Raw genomic sequence first — 19,014 nt, 5'->3', positions numbered from 1 at the left:
CCTGGGTTAACCCCTGCATTAACCCCAGCTCCACCAACAATCCCCTAACCCTGGCTGCTGAACTCAGCAGTAACCCCTTCACTGCATTTGATCCCTTTAACCCCTGCATTCCCAGCAGCCCTCCCTGTGGACCCTGTTACCCCTGCAGCAGTAACCCCTTCACTGCTGCACTATACCTGTTGAACCCAACACTGACCCGGTGTTCCCTGGCCTGCAAGTATTAACCCCTGCAGTGCCACAATTGTTTTTAACCCCTTGTTATCCCCATAGGGACAGTGTGTAGCCAGGTGGGTGGGTTGCCGATATTTGTGTGTATGTAAGTGTAATTGTAGTTATATCCTGGGGAGGACTTGGGACTGTGTTAGCGTAGTTAGGACCATATTAGTGTGTTGTTATAGTGTGTTTACATATATTGCTGTGTGCTGCTATAAATATATGTATCTATTCCATTGATTTAGATATATATAATTATAAGCAAATATTAGACTGTAACGTGTAGTGTGTTAATAAATACCTTTTATTTAAGCACAGTGTGTAGTCTTTTCTTGTAGTAGGCGCCGCAGCAATAGCCACAGTCTAAATCTACGTCAGCAAGGTAGGTGGTGTAGATTTAGACAGGTGGTGGATATGCCGAAGTTTTGTAGAGGCTGGCACCTCTACATATGTTTGTGGCATCCACCACCAGCTTAAGGGGTATTAAGACTGGCGTCTCAGACACCGGTCTTAATAAATTACCCCCTTAACAAACAAACTAACATCAAGGTATGTACAAATTGTAAAGTAGAGGCCTCAGGTGACTGAAGGTGGGCTGGGTACTGCTGTCTGTCTGAATCACATATAGATTTACCAGGCTTTCTTTTTGGGTGAAACAGGACAGCTTCAAAACTGGAAACCCAAATTAAACAACTGGAGCACGACAACATGGTAAAGTTTCATCATAAAGCAGAAGGCCAGTTGTGGACATCCCGGCCTAAGTACGTTTTTTCTTTTTTTTTCTCTTTTATATTGCACTTGAGTGTATAGTGTTTGAGCTTTCTATAGTTGTATAACTTAAAAAATACAAAAGACATTGATATAGTAAGATTAATCATAATTAAATCTTGATAATTTTTAGACTGCTGTTCTGTAAATTTCTGAATTATATACTCTTTATAATCACATGTTCTTAGTCTGCAATATCTGGTATAAGCTGGATGTAGACTTCTCATGTATCTACACAAAATAATTCCTTTGCTTTCCCGCCTAACCGCTACTTTCATGGCTTCCATGTCATCCTATGGAGACATATACTGTATTTTTTGCCCTATAAGACACACTGGCCCATAAGACGCACCTAGGTTTTAGAGGCGGACAATAAGAAAACAATATTTTTCATTAGACCCCCAATCACACATCAGATAAGACCCCCATGCCTCTCATCAGCCTCCCATATGCCTCTCATTAGCCCCCAGCAGCCTCTCATCAGCTTCCAGCAGTCTCCTATCAGCCCCAGCATCCCCCAATTCCTCATATGAGCCCCCATTGCCTCTCATATTAACCCCCAGCAACACCCATTGCCTCATATCACCCCAGTAGCCCCCATTGCCTCTCACGTTAGCCCCTAGCAGCCCCTATTGCCTTATGTTTAATAAAATAAAATAAAACACTTACCTGTCCTGCTCCGGACACTGCAGCTCCTTTGCTCCAGCGCTCTTCCTCCTCCGTCGGCTGTGCTGTGATCTGACGCTCACAGCGTGAGGTCACAGAGCGTCCTCACTCTGTGCACAGCCACAGCACAACTGACAGCCGAGGACCAGGAAGCTTCCCGGTCCTCCGGTACTCATTAGTATTTGCCCCATAAGACGCAGGGGCATTTCCCCCCACATTTGTGTCTTATGGGGCGACAAATACGGTAGGTTCTTGTTACAACAGTTGCCCTAATGTGATAATACTGGAATGCATTAACTAATCAGCATCTTGTACATACAATTGCATTAGATGGGGGAGGAGTTAGAGGAGCTTTATAAGGAAGATCAGGATTGAGGGACTCTTTTGCACACTAACATCCATGTGAGGTGGCCTCTGGATCTCGAGTACAGTATTGTCTGTATAGCCTAGTTAACCTAAGGTCCCTTGAAGAACCAGTACATCCTAGGCACTGGAGAAACGCGTCGGGACGTTCAAATCCGGGGAGCCAACCTGTGGAAGCTGGGCACTACATGAGGGTTATTGTAAGGGCATTAAGGGCTTAGCGACCGAGAAGTGGGGTCGCCCCTTTCGAAGCGGGTACTCCGCTTGTAGGCAGGGGTAGTGAAGGAACGTATAGGGACAGCAGACCTAATAGACTCCACCTCTACAAAAGAAGCCCTAATGCAGTAGAACCACATTCATCAAGGAACCATCTGATGGTGAAAAAAATCTAATTGGTAGAACCGTGAGTAAAGAAGGGCCGGACACGCTCAGTGTTCCGGCTATAGTATAACCTTTATCTACCTTCTGTAAATAACCCATATTTAATATAGTTGTGCCTTCAATGTATGGAAAATTAAGTGATATTATTGTGAGAGTTTTGTTTTTGTTGATTTTTTTAGCGATATTTATTAAAGGTTATGTTTTAATAGGGGTTTATCATTTTGTTCTGTGATAATACAATTATCTGTGATACTCCAAATTTTTTTATTTTCTCCAGAAGTAAGAGAATATGACCAGTCATGAAAAGATTTACACATCGAGCAGGTGTGATATCTCCTCTGCCCCTTTCTCCAGAAGGTTCTTTAATTTATAGGAAAAAGCCATGGGTGTTAACCTCTACCGCAGGGGTTTCAAATTAACCAATCAGATTATGCCAGCTGTTGTAACAAGAACCTATATGTCTCTGGATACAATCAAAGTAGCTCTAAAGCGGGAAAGAAAATTCTTTAGTCTAGATACATGCATGAGGAGTCTATACCGCTTATACCAAATATTGCAGACTACGAATATGTGATTACAAAGATTATGCAATTCAGAAGTTTACAGAACAGCAATGTCTAAGAAAGATAATAACCAATATTAAAAATGATGATTTAAAGGTGGATTTAGACAAACCAATAATTGTCCAGATTATTGGGAACGACTGTTCCGGCGAACGCTTGTTCAGGACAATCTACCCATCTAAGGGTCCATTCACACATCCGCAAATGGGTCCGCATCCGTTCTGCAATATCGGGAACGGGTGCGGGCCCATTCATTCTCAATGGGGCAGGAATGGATTCTGAGAACACACTATGTGCTCTCCGCTTCCGGAGCACGGCCCCGAACTTCCAGGCCACGGCTCCGCAAAAAAATAGAACATGTCCTATTCTTGTCCGCAATTGCGGACAAGAATTGGCAGTTCTATGGGGGGTGCCGGCCGGTTGTATTTGCGGATCCGCAATACACCACGGATGTGTGAATGGACCCTAAATATGCAGTTGATTACTGGATGAACGAGCAAAACGATCATTCATCGGGTGATCTTGTCGTTCGTGCAGGCCCCCCCAATCATCGTTTCTGGGCAGCAGATTGTGCTGTCTAAACATTGATCTGGTGCCCAGAAACAATGATTCTGTATGGGGACGAGGGATCGTTATAGCAGCAGTCTCCTTCACTGAGCGAGCAGCCGACTGTCGCGGAGGAGCATTTTCTTCCCGACAATCGTCCGTTCGATCAGCCCATCTAAACCCACCTTAACTCTTTGAATCTTGCCATGTCGACAGTAACAGCATTACAAGGACAAATGAAAGATTATCTTGGAACAGATCTATGTTGTGTTGTTAAAATTTGCTTGTAAGAGCACACAAGTTCTTATCGGGGAATCGTTTGTTGTTTTTCTTCATGTTTTTGTTTGTGTTCCTTTTCACAAAGAAATGAGATGTTCCGCACAAGTGGCAATCCATACGGTGTGGATGTAGCAGTCCACAAGTGTCTGGCTTCTGAAGCAGAGTGTTCCGCCTTCACTGGCAAGCCACTTGATAACAAAGCCAAAGAGATGGAGAGGGAACAAGACCTAATGTATGGGCAAAACAGGTGAGCCCTAGCAGATATACTTTAGCTAGCTACACCGCCTTGTACCTTTGCAAAATGTATTGTGCATGGTTGATATTTATCTTAAAAATAGGTTTGTCTTCAGGGTGCTGTATTAAAACCCAAATTTTGCATTTACAAAATCACATGTTACAGCTGCTTTCATTATAATGAATAGGATCCCTTAGGGGAGAACCTTGTATTACCAGCTTTCTGGTTGCATGCGGTCTGTCATATGATCTGCTTTTGTTCTAATGCTAGACATGAGTCCTTGGGGCTAATATACTCAAGATCAACAGTGTTTGAAATAGGAGTGAAGAGACCAGCTATTTTGTGTATACTTGGCCAAAGAGACATTTCTCCTTAGTCCTTCTTATGTACTTCTTCTCACAAGGCTAGTTTTCTGTTCTTATTGTCCTGTTATGCATTTAGGTAAGGGTCTATTCACATTTGCATTGCGGCCTCTGCCTGTAACAGAAGCCACCACAATCTGCTGGGGCCGTCATACAACAGATACCAACAGCACCCAACGGACCGCATTGTAAGTCAAGGCTCTGTTAGGGTGCCAGTTGTTATGACAGAAAGGTTACATATGGAGCTATTCTTCCCGTCATATCTGATGGGATTTCCAGCATAGGGTATGAACGTATCCTCTGACATAAATGTGGACAGAACCTATTTCCACTCAGCATGGGAGGGCTATCTTTTTCTGAAGATATGGGGCTAATCTAACATGTTGAAATAAATTGAGACTGCCAAATCGTTCATGTTATTCTTGCTGTAACATAATACAGTCCAGAACTATTTTTTTTTTTCCAAATCTTAAGGTACCAATCTCCTCCAGAAAAGGATGCTGTGCATGATATCTTGTCCTCTAAACCTAAAACTGAAGACCACAGCAGTGAGGAGAGTCCTATTCTAAAAGCATTGAGAGATTATGAAGAAGAGAAAGAAATGAAAATGTGGAGCAATTTTACAAACAGAGACAGCGCATTTCATAGTAAGTCTATACTGATACAGATTATATATAATATTTATTATTTGAAGAGTTTCAGCTCCTATTTATTATAATGGAAACAGTAAGCATGTCCATAGTAAACAAGGGAACTGGGAGAATGGTTAAATCTTCACAGAATCACAGTCAGTTTACACAACATCCAGCCCGGAAGCTGGAATTTATGTCTATTTTTAAGAAACCTGGGTGAGTCAGTATGTCTGCCACTGCAGCCCACACAGCCAGCTTTCCTAGATTTTGGCGTAGCACCTCTGCCTAGTTTTACAAAAAGGTTCACTCCATTGTGGAGTGAAAAGCGGGTGTTATTAAACAGGTGTTGTTAAAGGGGTTATCCAATTCTACAAATGCCCCCCACAATGCCCGGGCCCCTTTTATAGCTCATACTTGCCTCGCTCCCCAGCACCTGCGTCATTCCGCAACCCTGCACAGCCGCAGCTGCATCTCCCCATCGCAGGGTAGGGGTTGCAGCCAATAGCAGGCCGTGACAGTGACCAGCTCCCCTAGCATCACGGGTGACGTCTGGTCACCGTCACGGCCTGCAATTGGCTGCACCCCCCCATCGCCGGATGTTTTTATCCACGCCATGGGGAGATGCAGCGGTGGCTGTGCAGGGATCTGGAGTGATGTGGGTGCCGGGGGTAAGTATGATCTATAGGAGGGGCCCAGGCACTGGGGGGAGGAAAATCATTTTTAGAATTGGATAACCCTTTTAAGAAAGGTAGTTCAGACAATGGGGGCATTTACTAAGCAAGTTGCAACAGAATTATGGCGTAAAATGCACCAAAAAGAATGGCGTTTTGATTTGCACCAAATATATCAACTGTTTTCTCCAGAATTTTCACCATAAAGAATGCATCATGCCAGAAATTAGTTCTAAATGTCAAAGTGGGAGGGGCTATGAAATTGGCTTATATTTTGTCTCATTTATCATCCTCTTATTGGCAGAAATGACTCAAATTGTTGTTGACAATTAAACCAGCTTATGTGGGGGTGTTTTGTATAAAAAAGTGCATTTATGGAATAAAGATGCAACTTTTTGTCAAAAAGTCGCATTTAAGAAAAAAAAAAAAAACTCGTCATGGGAACAAGTGATAGGTAAGTATTAAAACAGGAAGCATTTATTTTTTTCTAATACGAGCTAAACAACAGGGTTTTGTCAAAAAACTGACAGCCAACGGGGCGGAGCCGAGCTGCTGGGGAAGATGGCTGCTTAGTCCTCAGCTCTCCCACCCACAGAGTAAGCACAGCGTCTCACGGCAATAGAAACCGGCACCTACTGCCTCAAAGGGGGAAACCTTCACGTCCTGAACTGGAGGACACCTCTCAGGGCCCTTTCCTGCACCGAGCGCCTACGACAGCAGCGCTTCCACATTTTCACACGCGGCCAGCGGGAACATCATGCAGTAGAGAACCGGAGCTGCGAGCCTGGAGGTTTTAGGGTAAGGAGACTGGCGCAGCAACAACTAGCAAGCAGCGGGATCCGACGCTGTTGGTCCCGATCATCCACAGCTGCAAGAGTGATCCCCTCGATATAGCTACTTGCCAGGCAAGTCAGGGATATCAACCCCTGCCACAGAGGCCAACTTGGCCACGCGCTGCACGGCAGGCACAGTTCAGGGGCTTCAGAATCAGTCCAGTGGCGCCTTACTTCCCTTCCCCTGCAATATTAAGGGCTCCCTCGTAAATAAGAGGACTGTAACAATGAATAGAGGGCCCAAATCTAGAAAAAAGGGGGAAAGCCTCTGCCCCAAGAAAATAAACTGACTTCTTTGAGTCAGCAGAACCATCTGGGCCAGAACACTCTGAGTCTGCGCCAACTTCACCGAGCACCATGAGGCCCACTTTATTAAACAGTGTGTCCCTCCAGGTGATGATGAATTCCCATCTCTGACCCAAGTATCTCCCCCTCCCAATAAGGGAGTGAATGATACACAGAGAAAAGAAGGTCAGCACCTTCACCCTCTTCATCTCTAACAGCAAAAGCCCAACTTAGAAGAAGAGCTATGCGCAAGATGATGAAGAAACCACCTCTACAGTATTACCATAGGAGAACGCACAGACCACTTGGAATGTAAAATGGCTGAATTTTCTAACGCACATAACGAGTTGGTGGACGCGCACAACGCCCTAGGATTCCTAAATCTAAAGCTGCTCCAGAAAAAGCTCCACGAGATACATTGGTGAGGTTACATTTTTACCACATTAAAGAGCTTATCCTATTTGAGGCTCGCAATCTCCTTGTTCCTGGACTTATCAGCAGCCACATTGCAAGCCCGTAGAGAATTCCTCCCAGTTACTAAGTTACTCAGGGAAAGCAACATCAAATATCAGTGGGGATTCCCTATCAATCTTCTGGTTTCATGGAACGGAACAACGACTGTCCTCTCATCAGTGGCTGAGGGCATGAAATTGTTGGAGACATGGAATCTTCAAGTTGAAAGATCGTCTCCCCATCGATCTCACCGACATCCAACATCTACAATCGAGGCCGACTGGACCACAGTTCCTGTCAAACAAAAGCCGGGATGAAGACTGAATTTGTGGGGACCCATAGCCTGGGTCTGTGATAATACTAACACATCTTTGATTGTTCCTTGTTTAGGTTTCTCCCAATCATCTCACTTTATATTCTGTGGGACTGACATTCTCCCCCCCCCAGATGCTTAGATTTAACCTCAGTTTTACGCATAGGCTGACAAGCTTTATAAAATGGTTGTCAGTAATAGTTTATGTTACTAGTTATTGTCCTTCTAATTTCTTTTTCCTACTTGGTACAGTTCACTATGCATTTCGCTATTGGGAAGTGATGAAGGTTGGTGCAGCTGCTCGCGGGTGGATCATAGAGACTGCACAATATACTCTCAATATGGTAATTAATTTTGCTTCTCTGAATGTGAAGGGTCTCAATAGTCCTTCAAACGAAGCATGGTCTGGAAAGAAGCTAGAGATCTCCGTTGTGAGATTCCGTTTCTGCAAGAAACTCATTTCCATAAAAAGAAGTCCCCCAAATTTATTAATAAGAGGTTCCCTCCTGTTTTTATGGCATCTTGCCTGGTTAAAGGTCCATTCACACGTCCGTGGCGGATCCGCAATACACCCGGCCGGCACCCCCCATAGAACTGCAATTGTGGACAAGAATGCGCAAAGTGTGCTCTCCGCATCTCTTCCGGCCACATAGAGAATGAATGGGTCCGCACCCGTTCCCGATATTGCGATACAGATGCGGACCCATTTGCGGATGTGTTAATTGACCCTAAACGTAAGGGAGTAGCCATAGCAATTAGGAACACTGTAGCTTTCTTTCTACATGATACTATAGTGGATCCCTATGGTCGTTTTATAGGATTGATCTGTGATATTAACAATGTTACATATACCCTTTTTAATGTATATTTTCCCAACAGACACCAACCAAAGTTCTGGAGGTCTCTGTGGTTCAAGATAAAGTCAGTGGGCAAAGGGATTCTGGTTGAGGGAGGGGATTTTTATTCCATTCTGGATAATCAATTGGACACTACTGCCCCTGGGAGACATCTCTCCACACTTGCAAAGTCTCTAACTGAAGAGGGATATTTTGGAGTGTGGCAGTGGCAGCATGGCAGTGATAGGGACTATACCTCCCCTACCCCCCCCCCCCGCCCCCCCCCTTCATTCATACTCCAGGATTTACTTTTTTTCTAGTAAATAAAGTCTCTTTACTTCCGGTGATCTCATCTACTGTTAAGACCATCACGTGGTCGGATCATGCCCCCATTACGGTCACACTATCAGAACAATTCTCATCTCCCTTTCCATCACAATGGCGCTTGAACGATTCGATACTTAATCATCCAGACTATAGGGATTGATTAAAATCAGCCCTTGAATCATATTTCGATATTACCACAACTCCCGACATAGACCCCAGATTTTGTGGAATGCACACAAGGCGGTGATGAGAGGCACCCTCATCCAGTGCTGTGCACAGATGAAGAAGAAACGTAATCAGGAGATTAATGATATACTCTCCAATATTCAACATATAGAGACTCTAAATAAAGCCTCAGTAAACGCCTCTCATTCCATAATCTTGAGGGATCTCAGAAAGCGCCTACAAGTAATCCTTGCTTCACAGCATGAATTCTTCCTTGGAAAGTTCAAGCTGCAATATTATGTACATAGTAATAAAGCAGGTGCCTTTCTAGCCAAACGTCTTAAGCAGACTACAGTCTCCTCTTGTATTGGCTTCCTACTAGATAAAAAAAGGTATCCTAGACTAATAGCAGATCAATTTAAGCAATTTTATGAATTTCTCTATAACTTACGAAATGATGAACAAACTGTGCAACCAACAGAGGAAGCAATTAACACCTTCCTAGACTCTTTCCAGTTACCTCATCTTTCATTAGAACAGGTCAATGTCTTATCTCGTCCCATTACGAGTGAGGAGATACAATTGGCAATCAAATCCTTACCATTAAATAATGCCCCAGGACCAGATGGGTTTACTAATGCCTATTATAAACCCTTTTTCTCACAATAGCGCCATACCTAGTGAAGGCTTTTAACAAAGCTGCCGCAGAAAGTAAATTCCCAGAGGAGATGCTCATGGCTCATGTAGTTACTCTTCCTAAACCAGGCAAGGACCCGATAACCCCGGCAAATTTCCGCCCTATATCTTTATTGAATTCAGATGTAAAAATTTATTCAAAAATCTTTGCAACCCGCCTACTGAAATATATTCCACTTTTGACCCATCCAGATCAGGTGGGATTCGTAGCAGAGAGACAAGCGTCTGACGGAACAAGAAGGTTCATTAATCTGGTTCAGATGGCTGAGCGTACTCTGACGCCTTCTCTGTTTCTGGCTTTGGACGCGGAGAAGGCATTCGATCGGGTGTATTGGGGATATCTCTCGGTCACATTGGACAAGTTTGGTTTACGGGGATTCATTAAATCCGCAATTTTGGCTCTGTACTCTTCTCCTTCAGCCAAGGTGTTCTCTTCAGAATTCCTGTCAGATTGAATCACGATCTCTAACGGAACAAGACAGGGATGCCAAATGTCCCTTATAATTTTTGCCTTAGTCAGGGAACCTTTTGCAGAATTGATCAGGCATTCCCCCGACATTTCGGGCATTAAAGTCAAGGGCGCTTTGCACACTTTAGGGTTATATGCTAACGACGTCATAATGTCATTATCTCGACCGGAGATATCCCGTCCAGCGGTGCAAAGGGTCATCAGTATGTTCCAGAATGTTTCATATTATAAGCTTAACTTAACAAAGACCCAAGCCTTCACAGTCGGGGTGGACCCTTTGGTAAGAGCAGAACTGGTATCCCGGTATCCTTTCAATTGGCAGGCTAAAGGCTTTACTTACCTGAGGATCACCTTAACTAACTCTAGCAAAGACATGTACGCATCAAATTATACCCCACTGTTATCCAAGATATCTAATATGATTGGCAGGTTCTCGCTGCCCTTATTGTCCTGGGCATGCAGAGTGGCAGTCACCAAGATGATGATGATACTGGTCATACTGTACATTTTTCGTACCGTAGTGGTCCCTGTACCGGAATCTTTTTTTAGGTCCCTTCAAAAATTGCTCACCGATTTTTGTCTGGGCTGGTAGAAAACCAAGAGTAAAATTCTCTATGACCAGACCATGGGCTAAGGGGGGAATGAGTTTAGAAAATACTACTGGGCGTGCATACTAGCTCAAGCGAAAGATTGGTGGATTAGGGATAGTGACAAAAGATGGGCGGAATTGGAGAGATCAGCATCATCTACACCCCTTATCTCACTTTTTTATATAAATCCTCAAAAAAAAACTCATAGGGACTGTCATTCTTTACTTAGTATTAGAGCATCGTTTACAGCTTGGAAAAATCTACTGCCTTATATGGGCGCACAAGCCAAAACCTCAATAAGGAACCTCCCTTTGCATTATATAAATGTATGGATCCCTGATCTCCACCTAGATAACTGGCTGACAGCTGGTATATCAACAATTCAATATCTCATTGATGACACAGTATTGCATACCTTTGAATATATAGCTAATCGATATGATATCTCCCAAAGAGATTTCTATAAGTTCTTGAGGATCAGACATGCATTAATTAATCCTAATAATCATGTATTAGAATATCCTAAGCAAATACAAGAGTTCCTCTCTACTAACAGACCTTCCATAAAAGGTATTACTTATTTTACAACATCAATGAAACCTTCTTTTGTACTTGAATGGGAAGAAGAATTAGGGATTACACATACTATGGAGTAATGGTTCTCAGCCTTCCCTATAGTGAAACAAATATCCAAGAGCGCTTCTCACTGGGAGACTGCGTTCAAAATACTATTAAGATGGTATCTTACACCAGTCCATATTTATAAAATCAACCATACATACTCACCAACTTGCTGGAGAAATTGTGGCCAAGTGGACACATAAACATGTCTGGTGGGAATGTCCCATTGTGTCCACTTTCTGGGAAGCTACGTTCCTTCTTCTCAAAAGAGTTGTGGGTGGACAGATCACTAAATCGGCGTCATTGGCCCTGTGTTTTGTGGGATTGGAAATCTTGACGATACAGGTCAGGACAGTCTGTGGTCAGATCATCTTAGCAGCCAGAGCAATGATTGCCAAATCATGGAAATCTAGCTCTCCATTAACCATTCGGAAGCTAATCACTTCTGTACAAGCGAATTTTGAGTTGGAAAAATTATACGCTCTCCGAACTAATAAATGGTCAGAACTAATGTCTAAATAGGAAATTTGGATTTAATTCACCAGTCGATTGTACCAGTGTTATTCTTGTTTCAGAAGAATGTGTTGACTTAATGTTGAGTTTTAGTCAAAATCTTGGTATGTACCATATACAAGTCTTGTTTCTTGAAGGATCCCTGCGTGGATCATGATGATTGCAATACTATTTGTTTGTTTTGTTATAGATGTGATTGTAACTTAGATATGATAATAAAATTATAAAATAAAACTGACAGCCAACAAAAACAAAACTATAAAAAAGACGTCCCGAGTCTAAGACAAAAGTCGCAATTTACCAGTGGAAATGTTGAAAATATGCTTCAAATGTGGTCTGGTTGGCTGAAATGGCACATTTTGGTTTAAAAAACTTTTAGTGCCATTGGTTAAAATAGAGAGAAATAGGCGGATAATCAGGTTTATATTTTAAAAAGTCACATTTTAAAAGTGCTGTGCGCCTTTTGATAAATGAGGTGAAATAAATCATCACTTTTGATTTGTAATGTTAGTATTTTTTTTGGAACATATTATACCATTATTGATAAATGTCCCCCAATGTGTTTCAGACAGACTCTGTCCTTTTTCACAGCCCTACCAGAAGTAGGACTGTAAAAAAGGACCAAGTTGTCAGAGACGTGTTGCTGGGACTGTCTTGTTTCTATCTGTGCCATGTGTTGTACTATAATGCTGTGTCACCTGCCATATATTAATGGATAAAATAAATGGACTGAAGTTTTAATTCTTTTTGGCATGGGTATTTCCAACTGTTAAAGGGAATCTGTCACCAGTGACCGCCCTATCCAACTGTTAGCATAGACACATAGCTGTGGTTCACCTGATTAAAACTCAGTTTTTCTTTTGTTGACCAGAGGTGATACTTTTTCTTTATATAGGCCTTTGGTGCAATGGGGACGTCACCATTGCTCTTGTTGCACCCAAGCTCCACTCCTTTCTGTGACCAGCCCCTACATGGCTGCTTTGATTGACAGGACCAGCCAGGGAGGTGCTGAACACAGAAATGAGTGGGGCTTAGGTGCAACAAAAGCAATGATGATGCCCTCATTACACCAAAGGTCTAATTGGCATATTAAGCTGATCTACCATCTACTTGTCTATGTAATTAAGAAAGGGCTGAACAGAAGTTTCAGTAAGGGCTCTTTCACACCTGCGTTCTTGTCTTCCGGCATAGAGTTCCGTCGCCGGGGCTCTATGCCGGAAGAATCCTGATCAGGATTATCCCCATGCATTCTGAATGGAGAGAAATCCGTTCAGGATGCATCAGGATGTCTTCAGTTCCGGAACGGAACGTTTTTTGGCCGGAGAAAATACCGCAGCATGCTGCGCTTTTTGCTCCGGCCAAAAATCCAGAACACTTGCCGCAAGGCCGGATCCGGAATTAATGCCCATTGAAAGGCATTGAACCCGATCCGGCCTTAAGCTAAACGTCGTTTCGGCGCATTGCCGGAGCCGACATTTAGCTTTTTCTGAATGGTTACCATGGCTACCGGGACGCTAAAGTCCTGGCAGCCATGGTAAAGTGTAGCGGGGAGCGGGGGGAGCAGCATACTTACCGTCCGTGCGGCTCCCCGGGCGCTCCAGAGTGACGTCAGGGCGCCCCAAGCGCATGGATCACGTCATCCATGCGCATGGGGCGCTCTGACGTCATTCTGGAGCGCCCCGGGAGCCGCACGGACTGTAAGTATACCGCTCCCCGCTCCTACTATGGCAACCAGGACTTTAATAGCGTCCTGGGTGCCATAGTAACACTGAAAGCATTTGGAAGACGGTTCCGTCTTCAAATGCTTTCAGTACACTTGCGTTTTTCCGGATCCGGAGTGTAATTCCGGCAAGTGGAGTACATGCCGGATCCGGACAACGCAAGTGTGAAAGAGGCCTAACTTAACCGATGTTTTGTTTTTTTTTACTAGTTATTGCTATTAAAGGGTTATTCCCATCTTATAAAGTCATGGCATGCTGCTATTATATGCCACCACTTTATGATCAGTGGGAGTTTAACTTTTGGGACAGCCATTATGCTTAGAGTGAAGGACCTGCAGCACTGTTGTAGCTGTGCAGGGAACTACAGCTGACACCACACATTTGAATGAGAATGGGGAAACATTGCTCACTACAACAATGCTTCATTTTTAGGATTGATAGAGGTCCCACAGGCCACCGATCATAAGGTGGTGGCATATCCTAACAATATATGGTATACCCATTTAACAGTGATGTGTCCAGGTGTTTTGTGAAACATTACATGATGCATGTTCAACATTACAGGAATGTCTTCCAAGAGACACCTGATGGGTATCAGTGACTGTTGTACCCCCCGTGGCTCTCCCGAGAAAAGTAAAGAACGACAGAGGCAGCCTAACTCTCCATGTGGGCCACGATCTTCTTCACTCCCACCATCAAACCGCAAGTCTGTTAGTACACCAAGTAAGCTTTGTGTGTTTTAAAAAAAAACTTTATGTAATTTGTACTTTCATAATAAGATATAGTCCAAAGTTATTTATATTACCGTGCTTTTCTTCCTTCTGCAGCAAAACGTGAATTGATGTTAATGCCATTGTCTGTAAAACACAGCCCAAAGCGTTCTCCAAGTGAAAACCTCTCTCCAGGTTTAAGCCAGTTACTACATAGTGAGGAGAACACTGTGACAAGGTATTGATTATTTTTTATGGTATTCATTGATGCTTTCTTTACATTCCTCCATGTCGTGTTCCTACACAATTTCCAATGCTATCTTTATTTTATCAACATTTAGAAATCAGAGTCCAAGAAAGAGACTGCAGTTTATGTCCTTGGAAGACCCAGAAGGTAACTTTATGGTGCTATGTTAAATGTTAGTGTTTAAAAGTGTATGGCAATGATCATATCAGGGATTACGCAGTCTGCTCCATGGCAAAACCGGAGTCGTGAAGCTGGCTGCGGGATCCCTCTTGACCAGTCAGCTGACAATAATGGTGGCAGTAGGACCGGTGCATTACTGCAGAGATATTTGTTTTCCATTTCTGATGTCCATTTGTCTTCACATCAAGCCTTTAAAGCCTGTCATCAATTTTATGCTGCCCATACTATCAGCAGAATAAAGTAAAGACAGGCGAGTTGATTTCAGCGGTCTATCATTTAAAAGTTAAAAGTTAGTGGTTGCCGAGAACCAACATCACAATCATTGCAGACTAGGCCTGGAAAAGAGTCACAGCCACCTGAGAAGAGTCATGGTTATTCATAGGCTCCTGCTCTCCCTGCCCACCTGCTGATGACTGGACGTCTTCTACCTAGTTTTCTCTTTCTCTCTAGGAGAAAACTGCCAATCATCAGCAGATGGGCGAGAGAGCGGGAGATTATGAAGAACCATGACTCTTCTCAAGGCCTGGGCTGCAATGATTATGATGCTGGTTCTCAGCAACCACTTACTTTTAGCTCATGATTGACACACCGCTGAAATCAGCATTTCTGTCACTATTTTATGCTGCCCTCAGTGAGGTCAGCATAAAGTTGATGACAGGTTCCCTTTCAGGGGTTATGCCTTGATTAATATAAAAAAATGAAAATCAGACATCATATAGTACATGGCAATACCTTTCTAACAAAGTTAGGACAATCCCTGTACCATACGTGGGTCCAGAGATCTCAATATTCACCACTCCATTTGCCCTGCTAGATAATATTCAGCCTGGCAGCTCAGGAGGCATGTCCTTTCTGCTGCAGCTCTCTCCCTGTAACTGCCACAGCTTCTAACAGAACATATGGCTGGTGATAGTTGAAGATTTAAACTGAGCACATTCGAGCAGTTCAGTGAGACGGACAAAAAAAATAAGGAAAAGCACAAACGGGTGACGCTATACAGATACATTTTATTAAATAGCTCAGTGGCTATACTAAATTTTAATTACATGAAATTACAAAAGTAGTCAGATCTAGGTGCTAGTTTGAAAAATATAGAATATGTTTTGTGACACAACCCCTTTTAACCACTTAAGGACCACAGGTTTATACCCCCCTAAAGACCAGGCCCTTTTTTACAAATCGGCACTCCACAACTTTAGCGGTTTATTGCTCGGTCATGCAACTTACCACCCAAATGAATTTTACCTCCTTTTCTTCTCACTAATAGAGCTTTCATTTGGTGGTATTTCATTGCTGCTGAAATTTTTACTTTTTTTGTTATTAATCGAAATTTAACGATTTTTTTTGCAAAAAAATGACATTTTTCACTTTCAGTTGCAAAATTTTGCAAAAAAAAAACGACATCCATATATAAATTTTTCTCAAAATTTATTGTTCTACATGTCTTTGATAAAAAAAAAATGTTTGGGTAAAAAAAAAATGGTTTGGGTAACAGTTATAGCGTTTACAAACTATGGTACAAAAATGTGAATTTCCGCTTTTTGAAGCAGCTCTGACTTTCTGAGCACCTGTCATGTTTCCTGAGGTTCTACAATGCCCAGACAGTACAAACACCCCACAAATGACCCCATTTCGGAAAGTAGACACCCTAAGGTATTCGCTGATGGGCATAGTGAGTTCATAGAACTTTTTATTTTTTGTCACAAGTTAGCGGAAAATGATGATTTTTATTTTTTTATTTTTTTTCTTACAAAGTCTCATATTCCACTAACTTGTGACAAAAAATAAAAACTTCCATGAACTCACTATGCCCATCAGCGAATACCTTGGGGTGTCTTCTTTCCAAAATGGGGTCACTTGTGGGGTAGTTATACTGCCCTGGCATTCTAGGGGCCCAAATGTGTGGTAAGGAGTTTGAAATCAAATTCTGTAAAAAATGACCAGTGAAATCCGAAAGGTGCTCTTTGGAATATGGGCCCCTTTGCCCACCTAGGCTGCAAAAAAGTGTCACACATCTGGTATCTCCGTATTCAGGAGAAGTTGGGGAATGTGTTTTGGGGTGTTATTTTACATATACCCATGCTGGGTGAGATAAATATCTTGGTCAAATGCCAACTTTGTATAAAAAAATGGGAAAAGTTGTCTTTTGCCAAGATATTTCTCTCACCCAGCATGGGTATATGTAAAATGACACCCCAAAACACATTCCCCAACTTCTCCTGAATACGGAGATACCAGATGTGTGACACTTTTTTGCAGCCTAGGTGGGCAAAGGGGCCCATATTCCAAAGAGCACCTTTCGGATTTCACTGGTCATTTTTTACAGAATTTGATTTCAAACTCCTTACCACACATTTGGGCCCCTAGAATGCCAGGGCAGTATAACTACCCCACAAGTGACCCCATTTTGGAAAGAAGACACCCCAAGGTATTCCGTGAGGGGCATGGCGAGTTCCTAGAATTTTTTATTTTTTGTCACAAGTTAATGGAAAATGATGATTTATTTTTTTTAATTTTTTTTTCTTACAAAGTCTCATATTCCACTAACTTGTGACAAAAAATAAAAACTTCCATGAACTCACTATGCCCATCAGCGAATACCTTGGGGTGTCTTCTTTCCAAAATGGGGTCACTTGTGGGGTCGTTATACTGCCCTGGCATTCTAGGGGCCCAAATGTGTGGTAAGGAGTTTGAAATCAAATTCTGTAAAAAATGACCAGTGAAATCCGAAAGGTGCTCTTTGGAATATGGGCCCCTTTGCCCACGTAGGCTGCAAAAAAGTGCCACACATGTGGTATCGCCGTACTCAGGAGAAGTTGGGGAATGTGTTTTGGGTTGTCATTTTACATATACCCATGCTGGGTGAGATAAATATCTTGGTCAAATGCCAACTTTGTATAAAAAAATGGGAAAAGTTGTCTTTTGCCAAGATATTTCTCTCACCCAGCATGGGTATATGTAAAATGACACCCCAAAACACATTCCCCAACTTCTCCTGAGTACGGAGATACCAGATGTGTGACACTTTTTTGCAGCCTAGGTGGGCAAAGGGGCCCATATTCCAAAGAGCACCTTTCGGATTTCACTGGTCATTTTTTACACATTTTGATTTCAAACTTCTTACCACACATTTGGGCCCCTAGAATGCCAGGGCAGTATAACTACCCCACAAGTGACCCCATTTTGGAATGAAGACATCCCAAGGTATTTCGTGATGGGCATAGTGAGTTCATGGAAGTTTTTATTTTTTGTCACAAGTTAGTGGAATATGAGACTTTGTAAGGGAAAAAAAAAAATCATCATTTTCCGCTAACTTGTGACAAAAAATATAAAATTCTAGGAACTCGCCATGCCCCTCACGGAATACCTTGGGGTGTCTTCTTTCCAAAATGGGGTCACTTGTGGGGTAGTTATACTGCCCTGGCATTTTCCAGGGGCCCTAATGTGTGGTAAGTAGGTAAATGACCTGTGAAATCCTAAAGGTGCTCTTTGGAATGTGGGCCCCTTTTCCCACCTAGGCTGCAAAAAAGTGTCACACATGTGGTATCGCCGTATTCAGGAGAAGTTGGGCAATGTGTTTTGGGGTGTCTTTTTACATATACTCATGCTGGGTGAGAGAAATATCTCAGCAAAAGACAACTTTTCCCATTTTTTTATACAAAGTTGGCATTTGACCAAGATATTTATCTCACCCAGCATGGGTATATGTAAAATGACACCCCAAAACACATTGCCCAACTTCTCCTGAGTACGGCGATACCAGATGTGTGACACTTTTTTGCAGCCTAGATGCGCAAAGGGGCCCACATTCCTTTTATGAGGGCATTTTTAGACATTTGGATCCCAGACTTCTTCTCACGCTTTAGGGCCCCTAGAATGCCAGGGCAGTATAAATACCCCACATGTGACCCCATTTTGGAAAGAAGACACCCCAAGGTATTCAATGAGGGGCATGGCGAGTTCATAGAAATTTTTTTTTTTTTACACAAGTTAGCGGAAATTGATTTTATTTATTTTTTTCTCACAAAGTCTCCCTTTCCGCTAACTTGGGACAAAAATTTCAATCGTTCATGGACTCAATATGCCCCTCACGGAATACCTTGGGGTGTCTTCTTTCCGAAATGGGGTCACATGTGGGGTATTTATACTGCCCTGGCATTCTAGGGGCCCTAAAGCGTGAGAAGTCTGGAATATAAATCTCTAAAAAATTTTACGCATTTGGATTCCGTGAGGGGTATGGTGAGTTCATGTGAGATTTTATTTTTTGACACAAGTTAGTGGAATATGAGACTTTGTAAGAAAAAAATAATAATTTCCGCTAACTTGGGCCAAAAAAATGTCTGAATGGAGCCTTACAGGGGGGTGATCAATGACAG

General features: G+C 42.7%; 1 protein-coding gene across 2 annotated transcripts in view; it reads left to right on the top strand.

Moving 5' to 3' along the window:
- MPHOSPH9 (M-phase phosphoprotein 9) overlaps positions 1 to 19,014 on the top strand; it is a 117,024-nt gene that overhangs the window by 72,801 nt on the left and 25,209 nt on the right. For both annotated transcript variants that reach the window (XM_040416190.1, XM_040416189.1), the window contains 6 exons: positions 873 to 974; positions 3,865 to 4,026; positions 4,851 to 5,023; positions 14,066 to 14,224; positions 14,329 to 14,449; positions 14,553 to 14,605. In XM_040416190.1, coding sequence (XP_040272124.1) covers positions 873 to 974; positions 3,865 to 4,026; positions 4,851 to 5,023; positions 14,066 to 14,224; positions 14,329 to 14,449; positions 14,553 to 14,605 — 770 coding nt within the window. The remainder of the gene's footprint in view (positions 1 to 872; positions 975 to 3,864; positions 4,027 to 4,850; positions 5,024 to 14,065; positions 14,225 to 14,328; positions 14,450 to 14,552; positions 14,606 to 19,014) is intronic.

Source organism: Bufo bufo, chromosome 2, assembly GCF_905171765.1.
Source record: "Bufo bufo chromosome 2, aBufBuf1.1, whole genome shotgun sequence".
In the NCBI taxonomy this organism is placed as follows: Eukaryota; Metazoa; Chordata; class Amphibia; order Anura; family Bufonidae; genus Bufo; species Bufo bufo.
This window is presented reverse-complemented; position numbering and strand designations above follow the sequence as displayed.